Below are 18,849 nucleotides of genomic sequence, written 5' to 3' on the forward strand. Positions count from 1 at the left end.
ACGTTTGAGCTTTAGCAAGAACCAATGAGGTTCATTCTAGTGTTACGCAGCACGTTTGAGCTTTAGCAAGAACCAATGAGGTTCATTCTAGTGTTACGCAGCACGTTTGAGCTTTAGCAAGAACCAATGAGGTTCATTCTAGTGTTACGCAGCACGTTTGAGCTTTAGCAAGAACCAATGAGGTTCATTCTAGTGTTATGCAGCACGTTTGAGCTTTAGTAAGAACCAATGAGGTTCATTCTAGTGTTACGCAGCACATTTGAGCTTTAGCAAGAACCAATGAGGTTCATTCTAGTGTTACACAGCACGTTTGAGCTTTAGCAAGAACCAATGAGGTTCATTCTAGTGTTACGCAGCACATTTGAGCTTTAGTAAGAACCAATGAGGTTCGTTCTGATGTTATGCAGCACGTTTGAGCTTCCGCTAGAGGTTTATTCTTGTGCATCAAGCAGGTTCAGTTGAGATTTTGTTTATGTTTGCTTATCAATGTTTAATTAAATCTGTTCATCATATGAAGAGATCGAGTCCCTTCAGAAAATTTGGACCCAACCTCTCAATTCATATGGATTAGTTTTATCAGGTCTTTATGAACTTTTTGAAACGTCAAAGTGGTAGTTGCGTAGCTCAGATTTCATCAGAAAGATCTTAATTTGTGTTCTGAAGATGAACGAAAGTCTTGGGGGTTTAGAATGACATGAGGGTGAGTAAATAATCAGAATCAAAATATAAAACTGAATTTTCAGTTTTGGGTGAAGTATCCCTTTAAGGTAATGCAATAAAAGCACACGACAGATGAAGTGCTGCAGTTTCTAATGTTTATTTTGATAGTAAAATCAGTAATAGAATTAGACTATCATGGTTACAAGCAGAATTGTGGTACCAACTCCGGGCTGATACAATGCAGTGACAATTAAGGATAATACAAAAAATTGAAATCAAATAATAAGAGGCACAATAACACAGACAGACACATTTTGAAGATCAATCACAACTGCTTATAAGCCTACTTCACATCTGTACACTAACAAGGCTCGATGAACCAAGCTGTTCTCCAACTAGTTGTGCCGAAAAAAACAAAGAAACAAAAGTGAAAGAAAAAGTCAAAACCCAGCACAACACTGAAACATAAATAGAACAACTGTCAAGATATTGAATTTGAACAGGCATATATGTGAACTACAAATATAGACATTGCTAATAGGATCAAGTAACTGTTAGTTTCAGTAGGATACACTTCTGCAAAGTTTTGCTTAAGAATATCACCAAGAGATCTATGACAGAGCACTTAGCAATGAAATACAGCCTTCCTACTATGACTGGATCAAACTAACAAAAGAAAAGAAAAAAAAAAGAAAAAAAAAGAGAGAGATTTTACACTTGGGGAGTACACACACAATACTAGCTACTTAAAGATCCCATGCTAAATTATCAAGTAGAATACCATACAACATTAGAAGCACAAGTTCACGTATTGTGGTTTTTTTTTCTTCGTTTTTCGTTCTTTTTCAAAGAACTGACACTTCATGTCAGTCGTTGTTAAATTGAATGTTGTATGGATTTTCAGACCTAAGGAAACAAAAGGAATCGAAATAAAAAGCTTTTGGTGGCCCTGGCTAAGTTTTCGCAAACCCGCTTCCAATGTTGAAGGTCAATTTAGTACTTCGATGCAAATTTGGCAAAGGTTGGAAGGGAATGTAAATCACTGCAGCTTAATTGTGTAGAAAAGTATGCGATCAGACAGGTGCGAGCATTCGTCATCAACCTTTTTGGTAATGTTGAGTCCATTAGTGATTCGAGTGTGTCCGGTGCACGTCAGTGCAAGAAATCTGGGCCATACAGTCCAAGTGACCCTACTAGCTCTCCATGTCTTCCTCAACAGAAACAAACAAACAAACAAACAAACAGACAGACAATCAAAATTAGCTATCACCGCTACATTATCACGGCCCTTTTCCCGCTCGACCACTGGTTCGGTCCAAGTCCAATATGAGCGCCCGGAATGGGGTCAGGTCTTGGCACAGCTGTTGCAGTGGCTTGAGCAGATGTCGTAAGAGCAACTTTATTTCGGAACGGTTTCTAGCATAAGATCGGGGAGGGAGAAGAGTTCACGGACCTGACCACACATGCCAAGTCATAGCTCCGAGGGTGTTCAAGTACATATTTTGAAATTCAGCACCATGGGTGGCGAGACAGGACTCCTACCCAATGTCCACGTTTTTTTGAACCCAATAAAACGAAGAGCTTCTTTCCCCCTTTTGCCGTGAAGGGAGCCATGCAGCAGAAACCACCAAAAGAAGACTCAACTTTTCTCTGAGGGAGTGACTGAGTGCAAGGAAAGCGTCCCGACCGTACGATAGAGGATATCCACCGAGACTTCCCGGCCTCCACGTCTTTGAATTCCACCACAGGTCGATCTAGGCCGAGCAATGCGCACCTTTGCTTGTGTCGTCTTTGCGTTTGAGGAAAACCTTGATTCTGTTCAATGGAGAACAACTGCTGAAGGCCATTTCTGTTGGTTGGTGAATGACTCTGCTCCAGGTCATAGTCGGCAATCTGAGGAACAGAAGATCCAGAAGAATCGGGAGGCACAATAATCTTGAGCATTGGTGAGGGGACACAATAATAAGGTTTTACATTGTCTTTGCAAAGCTTCTTCCACTCCGAGGGCTTCCCACTACGCACGTCGAACGTATAAAAGTTACAATGTATCATGTACGAATGGATTAACCTACTTCTACCAAGTCAAGACAAGGTCAAAACAAAGGCAGAGACAACTGAAACTTGCACCAGAACCTAAACATGGTTTTTATATATATATATATATATATATATGTTTTTTATATATATATATATATAATCGATGATATAAACATTTAGAAAAACAAAACAAAACAATGAGTCTATGATTGCAGCACTCTTTGGATAGTCTCTCAACCAAAACATACGGGACAGAGTCTTTACGCTTAATCATATTGGACTCCACTGAAGGAAGACTACATTCATCTTTCAATGAAAACTGTAAGAGGGCAAAGCAGCAACAGTTCTCATCTGAAGCAAGCTTACTGCTAGACGCAGCAGGAAAACAAACAAAAGAGAAAAAAAAAAGAGAGAGAGAGAGAGAGAATTTCAGAGGAATTCTTGTGATTTAAGTCTTGGCATAATGGGCAAAATCTCATTTTCGTAAAAAAAAGTCAATAGATCAAGTTTGGATTTTCATGTCTGAATAAGGCACCTGATTTTGCAGGCAACATTTCAAAAATAACATTGTAAATTCTGTAAAACCAAGTGCAATGCGGGTCTTTTGTCAGCTCGCGAGCTGAGTGTGAAGGAGGTGATTTACATCAAAGTTTCAGAGTTTCTTTTCCCATTTGTGCTCATTGGTTAGAACAAAGACTGTCTGTCGCAAAAGCTCCATGAATATCAATTTAGCAAGGTTAGCATGCGCAAACAAACATACCCATGGTTTCAAATATCATAAGTAAAGGGATCATACAGAATTGTGAATGGAACATTTACGAGCAGCCGGAGTCATGATATGTAGGAATGCATGCTCGAGTTCTGCTGCTAAACCTTCAAGCGCTATAATGCGAGCCTGAAGGTCTTTCTACTTTAGAAGAACACTCAAGTTGAAACGAGAACACAAGATACAGAGTAACAAAATGCACAGAATGGTAAAACGATTCATCAAGGTCCATTAAACAACAGCACAAAAGGAAAGCAAAAAATAAAAATAAAAAGCAAAACAAAACTACAACATTCAATAGGTTAAATACATTGGAAAGAGCATGTTTATTTAGCAACAATAAGACAGGCCGCCTTCCGTGAAATGCTCGTTCTCAGCTTAGTCACCATGTTGTTTACCATCGATAACTAAATTTTACAATACCCATGAATCAGATACAATTGTTAAAAAAAATACAAGTGCTGTAAACGAAAGCATCATCCTGTCTTTCTACAGAGGAAAACCTGCATAGTGCACCAATAGGAGTAATCTTTCTTATATATAGCGAACACATCTACACAAACCATTGAAAAGGAAAGGTGTAGATGCTTGTTTGAATGCTCTTGAGTATATACTGTAGCCATTTTAGAAGAATCCAATGTGAATTACCCAAATGCGTTTGATGAATCCGCGGTATAAAGATAGTGGCGTGAGATCCATCGCTTGATAAATAATTGTTTATCACATAAAACTCATTTCATCGTAGCTTGAATGTAACAGGGAATGATTCACTATACAATTTCACAACGTGATTTAGCAGCTTTGCGTCCAAAATTATTAAATCGTCAACAATATGCAGACAATGAAAACAATCAATCAATCAATCAATCAATCAAAATTGAAAATAGCCAGCTTACTCTTTTTTTTTTTCTTTTTTTCTGTATTTTTTTTTTTTGTAGGATACATTAGAATATCACGGTACGGTCGATTTCTAATAAAATTCCGCAAAAAAATACAAGCAAAATAAAGCAAACCACGCAAATCGTTCAGAAACAGAAAGCTACATTATTTCCCTTTAAAAAAAAAAGAATATGATGCTAAATGTCCGAATACGCAAGAAACATATTAAACTGCGAAATATATTAAATGCTGTATAAACAGTGAATTATTTGTACTTTGTGAAGTGCTTTTTTTTTTTTTTTTTTTTTTAAATGTATTCAATGCATATATGTGTTTTTGAAGGCAGAAGTAATTTCCCCAAGATTATAAAATAAACAATTAATTCATATGAATGTTAATCACGCTATGAAACAAAACAAACACACATATACAAATGTGTGCGTGTATATGTGTATGTGTTCCTTAAATATCTTTCTTTATATAAAAAGCTTATCAGCAAAAAAAAAAAAAAAGGAAACGAAAAAAAAGAAAGAAATATAAAATACTGGCTTTAAATAGCAACCTTTTCCTGTTTGAATGCCACAGAGTCCCCTGGTTAAAACACTAAACACGGCACAGCTCACAACACGAATGCGAGAGCTTGCGACAGCAAACTACGATAACCACCAAACGCTCTCCGTACAGCAGGCCGTCGACAGAAGGACAACATGCATCTCCATCTCCGTTTGCTCATTGTCACTTGCCATCAAGCTTATTTTACAGGACAATCGTTATCATTTAGAGCTAATGACTTGGCACAAGAAAGGCCAGTCTTATTTCTTTTCAGGCTTTTCTGTCTTTTGAGAATAGATGGGTTCTTAAAGAAAAAGTCAAACAAAATATATAAACTAAAACAAAATAAAGACTAGTCCAATTGATTCCCCATGGCAAATGGAACTGCCTTACAGTACAGCGATATTATATATATATATATATATATATATATATATATATATATATATATATATATATATATATATATATATATATATATATATATATATATATATATATATTCTTTTTTCTGAGCTCCTTTCTCAGATACCTCAGATTTCCCTCAGTACGTAAAAAATTACTTTAAAAAAAAAAATCTATGACAACAATACCTATCTCTGGCCAGAGAGAACGTGTCAACACTGTACATATACCTGAAGAAAAATTCAAAGCAGAATTTGTATTTTTCCATAGGAAATGTCTACTGAAGGCAAATGAGGATTGTGACGTCAGAGACCGCTCAACGAGACGCATACCGATGTCCGTCTCCGCTCAAGACCTCTCTGTCACACTGCTCTGGTCAAGATGGCAAAAGTCAAGTACGCACCGCAGCATTCAAACGAGGTCGGTTTTAGCAGCAAATTGGAGGGGGAAAGCTTTTTTTTTTTTTTTGTCTTGTTTTGTTTTTTCTTTTTGTCTAGACAAAGTGCTTTTGCTTTCTTACATGTAATATAGAACTTATTATACATTTATAGATTTATAGATATATAATATAATATATATATTCCACATTTAGATTAAATCTAAATTCCTTTCTATGTACAAAAAAAAAAAAAAAAGGAAAATGAAAAAAAGGTACAACACATCATGGACGGTATATAGAATATTTTTGCTATGCTACCAAAAGTAAATACAGAAAAATAGCTTTTACAAAACTCTTTCTACCAGTTTAGATTTTTAAAAGGAAAAAATATTCTCCCTTCTTTGATCAAAATGATATTTGAGCTACAACCTTCTCCGCAAGCTTCAGCATTAAAGTCACTTTTAAAAGGCCTTTGGAAGAGATTTTTCAGAATGAACAAATTTGCAGCAGCTTGAGATCATGGTGGCAGGGAATTTTCCACTTCAATTCTCATTTATTCGACGTAAACTGTCATGGTTATTTATTTCTTTTTTTGATACTGGGGTTAAAAATAACCTGGACTTTTTTTTTATCATGAGATTCAGCCGGAAATCTACATTTAAGTAAGTGATTGTGTTAAATACAAAAAAGATTTTAACAAACAATTTGCACAGGATCATCTGATTTTCCTTAGCAAGATAAGTGCTTTCAAAAACATTCGAGAATGTGGGCAACAAGGAGAGGAAAGATAAAGGCAATCTCTACAAAAATATACGCAATTTTCTCTTTCTTTCAATATTTCAACAATAAGAGTAAGAAGACACAAGCATAAAAATGTTTCGTGCTGAGTAACTAATCAGTTCATAAGGAGGCATCTTAATATTGATTAATGCGTATACAAACTATAAACAAGACAAGGACTTTTGTGTATTATTTTTGTGTATGCACTCTCCTCTACAACTACAGGAAGAATAGTAAACCTTTCGGTTTCGTGATCGTGTCTTCCTATGGGCACAATAGAAACATCATTTCGATTAACTTTATAGCTCCTCTTTTAAATACGCAACAAAACTTCGTGGAGGGAAACCGAACATTTCAAAGAGAACAAAAAAGAACAGTACAAAATTGTACAAAACGAGGATGCAAATGAACGCTTCTTTCTGCAGAGAATTGGACCCAAGCAAATTTCACAGTTCATTAGAAATCCCTGACCCTACCATTTTTCCTACATTCAATACGTTGTCAGGTAAGCTGTGCAAAACCTTACTTAGACTGGCTAGTTGCCATTTTAAGTTGCATGTGTCTTTGGTACAAAAAACAAAACAATCAAAATATAGTGTGCAAACATCATTTTTGTATTTATATGTGAATATTTCTTATAGTACGACACCGCCCACCCCCCGTCCCCTCTTAAACGAAGTACCGAAAAAAGACATTTGCCAGAGCCATCTTTTTGATACAAAGCACAGACTCTGTGGCATATATATTTTCCATGTTCCTATGTACATTCAGAGTATCTTTAAAGAGCTGAATTACATTACAAACCTCGCCTCGACTACTTGCGTTCTGCAAAATGGTCCATTTGCGCTCTCCATTGAGTTTTATTTTTCCTCAACTCCGCGATTACAAGGCACAATGAATCTTACTTATATATAAAGTACAAATATAAACAAAACCCAGTCTGGGAATCAACTTTTTAAGCCCCTTTCGCTGAGAATTCGCAACACAACATCAAGGGTGGTCTGACGCGAGGGCACTTCAACCAAAGTGTAGAAAGGAAAAGGTTTCACCAGTGGATAATAATCATCCCGCCTATTTACAATAAGGGGTTTAACTGACCATCTTCTCAAGTCAAAGAAAGAAAAGGGAAAAAAAAAAGAAAAGAAAAAACACACACTCCTTCTCTTTCTCTTTCTCTCCAACCTGAGACGATCGCAAATGTGCGGAAATGGGCATCTGAGGCCCGCTTCCTCACCTCCTACTCGTTTGACGCATCCCTATCCTACATATATACACCGAACTTCAGTGACGTTGCACTACTCTTTGTTGAACGTCAGTTTTTGCGTTCCTCAGCACTTCCCTCGGCAATGTTGTAGTTTGTGTATAAAGGTGTATCTCGAAGGTGAAATCGCACATGCCGTGTTCAAAAGCTCGGGAAGTCTGCATTTACACCTTTTTTTCGACCGCTAAATCAAAGGAGCTAATGCCTTCGTAGTTTCTCTGCAGAGCGCGCCTCCGCTTTTCAAAACTCGTTATGGGCATTTGACAGATTTAGCTGGATGCAAGAGGAAAATGGCTACAGCAAAGACTAGTGCTAATTTAGCTTTTTTCTCTCTTTTTCTCGATTGTAGGAGGTATCTCATATATTGGCTTTTAATATTTGCAACATGGCGGCCTGTTGATTGATACCAGCCACATGCACACATGGTAGGAAACAGACTACTGAGTGCAAAGTTTAACTACTATAGTTTCATTTCCATTGGTGTGCAAGTGGTGAATATATACATACGTATGCACAGACAGGCGGGTACCGTATGCATGTATTCACTTTAAATGTGAGGGTGCGTCTCCAAGTGAAATGGACATGCAGAGTGTTGGGCCGATACAGTGTGGGACAAGAATGGCGCGGATGGCTTCATGTGTGCTCCGAGGTTTACACTTTCGATGTGGGCACACGCAACCCCACCAGCCCTCCGGTGGGATCTCCTTTCCCAGTGTTCTCCAGGATCTGATTCACGAAGTCTGAAGTCTGGCCGGCCACTGGTGGCTTCACTGCATGAACAAAGAAAAGCTATTACTTTTTTTTTTTCTTTTTTTTTCTCAAAAAGAGTTTGTAAACATGTGATCTAATATTGAACAGTTTCATTAAGACGAGAGCACAGAAAAGACACTGATATTGCCACCTTAGTGATGAGTCTACGTTTTCAAACCAGGAATTAAAGTTGCGCTCACATTTACCGTTTTTCAGCAAATTTTGATGGGTGAAATCCAGCCATTTCAATAGGAATCCACGTGAAATCCATCGGAATGTCACGTGAGGGCGGAAGATTTCCCCACACAGATTTCGTTCAAGTTGTTCACGCGAATTCGCCACGTTGATAAACAGAAAGATGCTTGGTTTGAAAGTGGCTTATGTGTGAGCTGTGCTTCATACATCGCTACACTTAGTAATGGACAATGGACCTTTGTTTTTGCCCCGTGAAATTGCAATTTTCAATTGAGTTTGTATACAATTTCAGCAAAGTAATGGAACTCACAAGTTTGCCATTTCTAAAAACTTTACCAACATTGCCGAAGAGTTTATTTCCCAGCCTTTGGCGACAAGTTCATGAGCTTCCACCCTGTTTTGTTGTATGCTTTAAGTTTGGCCCGATTATGAGAAAATATTTCAGTGATGATGACAAGAAGAGGTTTAAAACATCCATCTTATGTTCTTTTAAAGCTGTTTTGATAACTGCGACACTAGTCGGATGAGGGTAAATTTAGTGGTGTCGCGATTTGCTCATTGTCCCTAACAAAAAGCAAACAGAGCAAAGCAAAGTGGAGGCTCTTAAAATTCTTGAAGGCACAAGGATAGCAGCTGTTTGAGAGGATGCATCTTCATCACGTTTGTAACGCATGCAGATCTAAGTTGTTACTAGTGTGCATGAGGAGAACTTGAAGACAGCTTGCGCAAGATCACACATAATTAGCATATGCGAAGTCAATGCTAAATGCACTTTTACGAGTGAAGAATGCAGCACATTTTCTTACCTAGAGTATCATCGATGAGTTTATCCAACTTCTCTGTCATGCTTGTTTCTTTGTCATTTGAGATATCCTGAACTCTGCTGACTATCTCTTCTTTGATTGCGTTGATCACAAACAGCAAACGATCTGAAAAAGTAGATAATCATATCTTTGGTTCATTCTTGGCATACATGGATGCATTTGCTTGGTTGTAAGAATGCACAAAAAATTAACAGCCCCATTTCAAAGGTAAGCAAGGAGGTTACACTCAATCTGGGACAGGGGTGCATTTCCCGTACAATGACGTAACTCGCTGCATCATTGAAGAAATCAACTAGCTAGTCACGACTGTTTCCCGAAAACGTATTGTCGCAAATTTGTTGTTCAACCACGTTAGTTAATTTCACGCATGTGGTGAAGTAACAACTACTTTTAATTTATCCATTTGAGATTGAATTAATGCTATAAGTTGCAGACATGTCATCTGAGGACTAATTCTAATTTTTTTCACTTATCTTGCTTTATTTCCAGATTCAGTCATAGGCTCGTTCTTACGAACTAGAGCACGTACGCACATCCGCATTCTTCAAAAACGGTGCTTTGTTTCTCTTGACAAAGTAAGATTTGTATATATTCGAAATGAAAAATACAGATTGTACTGTATGTCAGCTTGCTTATTTTGTTCACGATGAGGATTTATTGAGTCCACATGTCATGCAAACAAGAAACTCTGCTTCTAACCACAGGTCGAGAGCTGTCGTTCCAAACACACAACTTTGCGATGCTGTTTGCGAATGTTCAGTGGAACTATGGGTGAACGACTTGTTGAACTATGCTGATAAGGACGGAACTTGTGACCAGAGTTGGCTAACAATGCTTTTGGGAAACGCAGCCCTGGTTAGCAAAACATAATCTAGAGAGATTCTATAATAAACAATCTCAGGCACTTCCTTTAATATTTGATTGCAATGTGAAAACATACCATATTCAGTCCCAAGGCCCCATAACTTGACTTTGTTGGCTTCATACTGAGCTTTTTTCTTCAGCCTGCAGGCCCTGGTGGAGAAAACAACCAAAAAGAAGAATCAAGAAGTGCAGTTTCATCTGCATACTTCAACAAAATTTCCATCTTCATTAATAAAGGTATTAGAGTTTTTTATGGTGCACTGTAATTTAGCATTTTATTCACTAACCATCAGTCTATCTATGCTGGCATTGCGTTGTAAAAGAATAAATCTAAGAGAAGTCATTGGGGTGTTGGCTTTGAGAAATGAAAGCAGCAGTAGTAGTAGTTCAAATAGCAAGGCTTTACCTGGATGCGAGCTTGTTCTTCTCCTTGCGAGATCGAGGCCGAGCGGTTAGTGGTAATTCACTAACGGGCGTCAGGTCACTAATAACTTTATTGAGCTTCCGGAGTTCATTGCCAATCTGAAGCAGCTTTCGTGGGTTTGGAGTAAGATCTTCCACATCCGTCCGGCGTGATTTCTTCAATGCGTATTTTCCTAAACAAGTCGGTCAAGCATTGCAATCAATATTTCAGGCTTGATGGGAGATACTGGAAGATGTTCAAAATAATTGCAAGTATTTCCTACATTCTGTGAAAGCTTTAAATATCGTGATCTTCAGTGATTATAATCTGTAGCATGAACTGAATAGCCACTTCTTTGGTCCATAAATGTAAAGAGGGAACCTATGAGAAGGACAGTAAATATCTCACCATGGTGCAGGCCATTCTTTTGGTACATGTTGCTGGGAAGAGTTTCTCGGTCCCATTCGGAGGGTTTCAGCATGCGCTCCTGTTTGGATGGGATGAGCTGCTCACTATACTCCCAAAAGTATCGACGCTTTCCCCTCTTCCTGGAAATCCCAGCCGTCAGGCCTTTGACATCATCAACCATATCTGTGTCACATCCTGTTTAAAAGAGATGGTAATGAGAGGAAGAAAGAAACCAACAATGATATTTTCCTAACATGCATTTATAGAATCACTTTAATCTAGCAAATGAAAAGTCATAATTTTAAATTTCTAAGAAAAATACGAGTACTGATACTTCTGTTTTGGCATTTGCTGTTACGTATACCTGTATTTCAGTAATGCTACAAATATCGAGGACAGTCCAGCGAGACTGATGATTGATATTTTCATTATCTACTTCAACAGCAAATACAGGAGACTACAGTATCATTGTGCAATAGGTGGAACAAACAAATTGTTTGCAACACCTCTGTGTTGTTGAGAGCAACCTGAAAAGAAGCTTCATTTAATTTGAGCTGACAAGCTACAAAACTTTGGGAAAAAAGTTCCAGTGAGTGGCGTTTCAAACTATTTTTTCTGACAGGTGGAAATTTGGGTCTCTTCAGTTTCCAACAGGATTGGTGGATGAGGACACATTTAGGGTTTGACACAAATTATGACACTCCAACAATCCCTATCTGAAAGATTTCAGGCTTCTTAACAAGAGACACTAGGTTTCGGCAAAGCATCATCCAAACCTTAATAAACTGCTGTAAGTAATCATATAATGTGGTCAAAAGTTTAAGTAACCCATACGTATCATTTTAAAACAACAAATTATAATAAATAAATAATTACAGACACATGTGCACTTAGCTATCTAAATGGAGACTTTCCATAGACATCAAATATGGTAAACATACACTGAAATGTGCTTGCGTGACACACAAGAGCCATTGAACTAAATTAAATCTGTTCATCATAAAGCGATCACATCCCTTCAGAAGACTTGGATTAAACCGATCAAATCCGATGGATTACTTTTGCGAACTTCTTGAAACGTTTTGGTGGAATGGACTTTCAATCGAGGGACAGAAATCACTCAGGTTCAATTTAAAAGATGTTATTGCAACACATAAACCAAAGTCCTATGGGTTTGGAACAACATGTGGGTGAACAACTGAGGACAGAATTTTCATTTTTGGGTGAACTATCCCTTTAAGTAGGTACACAAACAGACATACACATTAATGCAAATGCTTAAATTATTAGCTCCATAATGCCGCTCACAAAAAGATTTGTGCCTTTAAGAACCTTTACATGCAAACGCGTGACACCAAGATCATGAGTTCGATTCCCAGGGAAAGCAAGAACTGATAAAATGTGTACCTTGAAAGAAATGTAAGTCACTTTGATTAAAAGCATCTGCCAAATGCATACATGTAAATGTATTGGGTAAGATCAACTGTTACTTTCACTTCCCTTGGGTTATCTTCACACAACCTTACAATGCACTTTCCAAGTATCTAGGTCCTAAAACAAACTTCCCAATTCTAATTGAGAGCGATGACATTCTAGGAGAACGAATGTGATACAGACTTAGTCGGATTAGATGCCATATTAAATTTAACGTGGATGCAAACGAGGAAGTGAGGGATAGACTTACAGTCTTTACAATGTCAAGCACCGTATAAAAGTCCTGGATCAATTCATTTTCACATTAACAACTTTCAAAATGGTTTTATGGAGTTTTGTCCATTGAAAGTTGTTGTTTTTTCTTCCGAAAAGACATTTGTCAGCTGTTAAACAACAGTGCAATCCATTGAACGCACTGTACTTCAACCTCACAGCCTCGTTTACATTCCTGTCAAAACTCAAATATGACGCTACCCTGATTCGGATCTCGCTCTTCCTGCTCATTTAGTTTTAGGTCTGTGTGCTGAAAGAACTGTGTACTCGCTTGGTGGCACTGAATATTGTACCTTCGGAAGTATGACGCTTAGGGTTCTGAATGTACAGGACATTGTATGTACAGAACATACAGCACATGAGCAACAGCATCAGATCTGTATCAATACCAGTATGTTTTTATGCATTTGGTTATAACAGCATCAAAAAAAAAAAAAACATGTAGTTTCGCACCTGGCTCTGAGAATGCATCACTAACGTAGTCATCTTTGTCGCCTTCATAGTCCTCATCCTCCTCCTCCTCCTCTTCCTCTTCATTCTCTGAGAGCTCGTGTTCACTGCCGAACCCTTCATCATGGTCTTCATCATCTAGGTCCAGTCCCTCTGCCTCTTCTGCCTCTTCCTCTTCTTCACCTTCTTCCTCCTCCTCCTCCTCTTCCTCCTCCTCCTCTTCCTCTTCTTCTTCCATGTCAGCAGAGGCCTTCGCTGCCAGTCTGGCCCTGGTTAAGAATAACGAGTAGTTGTGCTCTTCCTCCTTCTTTTTGTCCGCGGCGGAAGTGTCGGATCCGAGGGCGCTGGTTTCACCTCCGGCGGCGGCAGGGAAGTGGACTTTGTGTGGCACTGTCCTCAGAGTCGCTACTTCAGGACCAGGACTGCGTGGTACCTCTCGTTTAGGAGTCTCAACGCTCTTCTCACAGATAATGGAGGATGCCATGTTAGCGGCAATGGCTGTATCCTCACAGACCATTGAAGCTGTCGACTCCTGCTCCTCGATTTGAGGAACGGTGGAAACACTAACCTGCTGGGTAGAGCTCTCAACTAAAGGTTTGCGTGGTACGCTGATGCGCACCTTGGCTTTGCGAACGTAATCCATGTTGTCTAGAGTCCCAGGTGGGGCTTTGCAAGGGCCCTGAAACAGGGCCTTGGCCATTGTGTCAGTGCTGGAGGCAACAGGCCAGGTCGCTTTCTGGGATCCCTCGGCGAAGTCCGGCAGAGGGTTGCGACTCAATGTGGCGCTGGTTGCAGAGTTGCTGAGTCTGTTGGCGTTCTTTGCCATGGTGGAAGGTGGGAACAAAAGCTGCTTTTGACCCACCAACAAGTCCGGATGGTAAAGAGTGTCGCAAACTGGCTGTGAGTCTTCACTGTTGAGCTGGGCAAGGGTAGGCGTCCGACCTATCACTTCCTCGTCCTGGTAAGGGCTGGAAAAGTCATCAAGGCCCAAGAAATCAACTTCTTTGGTGCCCCAGATATCACAACTGGTGAGGCGGGTGTACTTCGTCAAGTCCTCCCAGTACGTGTCCCACTGCTCAAAGTTTGAGCTATAAGCGGGGTCGTTGTCTGCCAGCTCAGGTAGATGATCCATGCTGTCCATGTCCTTGCAGTCCCCTGCTGTGAAAATGTCTCCTCTAGGGCTCTGGCGGCAAGTCATGTCCCGATCCTGCGAACATTAAAAATGTCACTTCTTTTATACGGCACACTAAAGACACTGGCGGGCTTTTAACACGTGAAATGAATAACCCAGAGTCATTTACAAAACCCTTTGGAAATCTTGTTGCATGTCTAAACTTCACCTTGGGTTTGTAATTAATGAAGGGCTGTCAGGTTTCAACTTTTCACACTGTTCTTTTGTAAGCCCTGGGTTAACATTCTTGAGGTTAGTAACTTTTAGCGCACAAGTACACGATGCAACCTGGTTTAATAACTGCTTATCCCTTTGTGGAAATGTCACCACAACTACTTCTGGAAGTTTTCTGAAACTCTATACAAAAGTAATGCAGTCAATTTGTCACTCAATGTTCATATATTCATGACTTCCATTGCATGAACTGTATATTACAGCCATATTATGGACATTACTTTTTGCCAGAGAATGAGCTCCCCCTGATGATTTTGGAGCTTCTCAAGGTTTTTCTCCAATACCTTTTTTTTTTCTTGACACGGTCACCTCTGGCTAGTTGACTGTACTATTTCGCATTTTCTGTAAAGCTGGTTTGAAATTATTTGTATTGGGAAAAGCGCTATGCAAATAAACATGAAAAATGTAACTGAACAATGTGTAATCAAATCTTCAAATTTAATAAAATTTATTTAGTTAAATACACAGTTCACATGGCCCATCAATCTTCCAAAAGGGCCCCAAGATGACTTAAAGGTCCCATTGCATGGATTATTTTAGAATGTTCCCTGGGGTGCCATTATAATGTTATGTAAGTATACTATATATATATACTGTATACTATAACATACTATATAAGTATGTTTTTTAGATCAAAAGTTGTTATAATTTAGAAATAAAAGGCATATTTCCAAGCCTGATTTTAGCCTCTGATTTGAACGCTCTGTTTGAAGGGGCGTGTCTGCTGTGAGACTTCAGTGTAAACGCCCACTGCTGTGATTGGCTGACATGCTTGCATATTAAATATATAGCATTACATGTGGAACTCTCTCGAAAACTTTTACTATTACAGCTATTGTACGTTTTTACTATTACAGCTATCGGGATTAACGAATCGTGAGAAGTTTTTTAAGTATTTAGATCTATTCCCATCACATAAAAGGTTGCAGTGATGAGCATTGAGCAGATGACAGCCTGTTGATCACGTGAATGAAGATCTTATCATTGCAACGCAGTTTCTGCACTCTCACTAATGATTTCACCAATGCAAACATGAGGTAAGTACAGTAAGAGCTTTGTTGTGCAGCGTAACAGCGTCATTGATTTCATAATGAGTTTTGGCAAGTGTCCAGATAAACTCGCGCTGTGTGATTGACAGCTTGGGCGATTGGAAAGGGATTGTTCTTTGGCCACTTTCTGTATATATATTAATCACAGTTTAAGTAAGATTGTATTCATCCTACTAAGAGAAACGACGTGAAGTTGATCGTTTAGTCACTGGCTTGATTTACTGATGCATAAACAGTATTGAACGACTTTGAGAGAAAGATTATCTGTCTGAACTTGAACAATTACACATCAGAAATTCACATAACCCACTGGTTCTTCAGAGGCTCGGATGAAGGAACTAAAAAAATACTTTTGTGTTCATTTGTACATCCAAACACTGAGCAACTGCCATGCTTTGCTAGTTTGCAAGCCATGATGTCTCTCGAGGGAAAACCAATATCACGCTCGCGCAGCTCATTTTCTCATGGGCGGGCCAAATTCTCTTTGCGGGGCAAAGAAGACATAAGGGGAAGATTTCTAGATTCGCCCGTCTGAGCTTTCATTTTCTCAAAAATACCCAGGGCTTGGTTTACACCCATCAAAACGTCTAGTCACAGGGGGACCATAGGCAGGCTAGGGGAACTCATATTAATGTTAAAAAACCTCATAAAGTGAAATTTTCATGCAATGGGACCTTTAAAAAAAAATAAAGCAAGCTTTAAAATAAGCAAAAGTAACTAAACAATCAAGGAATTTCTTATTTTAATTCACTACCTGATTTCTTTGAAGAACCAGGGTTCCCAACTTGAATATCTTTAGGTAGCATCATTTTAAAAATGTGATTATTTTTTTTTAACTGGAGAAGTCATGTAAATTAGCTGGCGTGGCCACAGATTGAGAATTGATTTCAACGTTTTAGACAAAGCGCAGGCATGTTGTACTAGTTCGTTTCCTCTTTTTAATTAAGTGAAATTGTGGCCATGATTTAACTAAAGCAAGGGAACAAATCAATACAACGCCACAATAAAATGTTTCTGTTTTTTGTTTTTTCCCCCGCTGCAAGTTATGTGCAGGGCCTGTAATGTGAAAAAAAATAATAAAACTGTGGGTATTGAGGGCACTGTGGGTTACTCACCAGTTCATACATGAAATCTGGGTCAGAATTGTTGGCCAACAGGTCTGTACTGGTCAGTGCCTGGTCAGCAAAAGAGCAGTTTTGAAATGCATCCCCAAAGGGAGGTTCCATACCGCTAATGCTGGGCTATAAGATGAAAGCAAGAAGCAGAAGCATACCATGAGACCTATTTCAAAAACACCTCAATTTGAATTTCAATTTTAATACCAAATTTGATCAACAGGGCCTGTACCTGAGGCATTGCCAAGCACAGATCTTCAGTTCCTTGAAGGAAACCTTTATGCGACCAGCCCTGTCTTAATCTTCCTCACTTTTCGTCAATCTCTGGATGAAAGTTAGATTTTAAGCAAAAAAAAAAAGAGATCTTGTTTTGAATATGAAGGATTTATCAGCACGTTTAAGTATGGCTGAGTTGTCCTCCTCGGTTGACGGTTGTCTGTGGAAAGAAAACAGAACAGGAGAGAGGTTAGCTATCACAAATATTACAATAACACAGCATTATCTGTACAAACACCAGTGTACAAAACAGGACACCAAGCCTGCGCAGTCTGGTAACGCAAGTCTATAAACGAAATGTCACTTACAAGCTGCGAAATGGCACAGACTATGAAACACTAACAACACAAAAACAACTGTGTGTTGACATTAGAACAGCAGCGGACAGGTACGTCTCATAGGCATCAATGCTTTTTGCATCTGCAAACATCCGCAGAAACATTGTGGTTTTTGTATGGTCATGGTCGAAAAAGTTAGGGAGGTTGCCTGAGATCCATGGAGGAAGAGAAGGGAGCCCTAAATCGTATCAGTCTGATGGGCAGCAATAGTGCAAGAGCATCGAACACCGTGGCTATTTTTAAAACGACGTCAGCGGCACCCTTTCCCCTAGACTCGCAGACAGCCATTGGCAGTGAGACCCGAAACGCTGGACACTCTTTGCATAACAAATCAACAGAAATATGCCAGAGCATGTGAGGCTTGTGCTGGCCAGCTTCAACACTGAGCAAAACAATCCTGTCTCTCTTGTGCTTGATGACATCATTTCCTCCTGGTGCACAGAGCAAGTCAAATAAGCGTCTTATCACCCTTTGGCTTTGTGCACGGCAGCGTTTGCATACAGCCCACAGAAGCAGAGTGAGAAGAAAAAAAAGAAAAAAAAGAAAAAAATTCACTTTAGTGCTTCACTATTCCACTGCATACTCACTGATTTACACTTTCTGACGAAAATGTGGTTTGTTTTGGCTGATTTGTAGGGTGTTCTGGTTGGGGTTTTTTTGCACGTTGCTATGAGGTTGCTAGTGCGCACACCATTAGTAGGGTAGTTACTCACTGGCCTAAAAAAGCCACACAATTTGAGGTATCATTCTTTTTGGTAGCCCAAAATGAGTGTTCACAATGACAGCGATCTGCAGCGACAAAGCGACCTGCAGTCATTCATTTTCAACGGCATGAAAGAGAGTAACCACTGGGAATTTACCTTTTAAATTTAACTTCATGCAAACGAACAGTGAACTACCAAATGAAGTGACGTCAATAGAGCTCACATGCCCATGTCTCCAACGAGATACTGTATTTGAGGCAAGTTCATGTTACTGTGATTTTACTGTTCTATGCACAGAATTAAAAAAAAATAAGCATGGATAAACTTATCACCAAGTTTGATTCAACCATTGATGATTGTTCATCTTGTTCATGATATGAGATTACACACCATTGTATTTAAATACAAAAGCGTTTCTTCGTACAGCTCATTTTTAGCTAAAAGACAGCTGTCCCTCATTTCGAAAATACCTACTTCCCTAATATATAGTAAGCAAAAACAGTGCATGAATGGAGTAGTATCTCCGAATTCATATGGTGTGTTCAAGTCACGTCAGAAAGATCGTGTATATGCACTGAATCCATATAAACGGAAAAGCCATCATGATGTCGTAATTATGAGCGGGAAACTGAATTTTCTATG

General features: G+C 39.0%; 1 protein-coding gene across 1 annotated transcript; it reads right to left on the reverse strand.

The window, feature by feature from the left end:
- Positions 1-793: 793 nt before the first annotated feature.
- crebrf (creb3 regulatory factor) lies at positions 794-17,145 on the reverse strand. The gene is given in 12 exon segments (XM_079847065.1): positions 794-2,255; positions 2,257-2,301; positions 2,303-2,456; positions 2,458-2,553; positions 8,375-8,489; positions 9,471-9,593; positions 10,429-10,502; positions 10,759-10,948; positions 11,164-11,358; positions 13,324-14,527; positions 16,890-17,015; positions 17,122-17,145. Coding segments are annotated over 12 exon segments (2,388 nt in total). The 5' UTR covers positions 17,131-17,145; the 3' UTR covers positions 794-2,198.
- Between the last annotated feature and the right edge of the window lie 1,704 nt (positions 17,146-18,849).

Source organism: Squalius cephalus (genome assembly GCF_949319135.1).
Source record: "Squalius cephalus genome assembly, chromosome: 17".
NCBI classification, from domain to species: Eukaryota; Metazoa; Chordata; class Actinopteri; order Cypriniformes; family Leuciscidae; genus Squalius; species Squalius cephalus.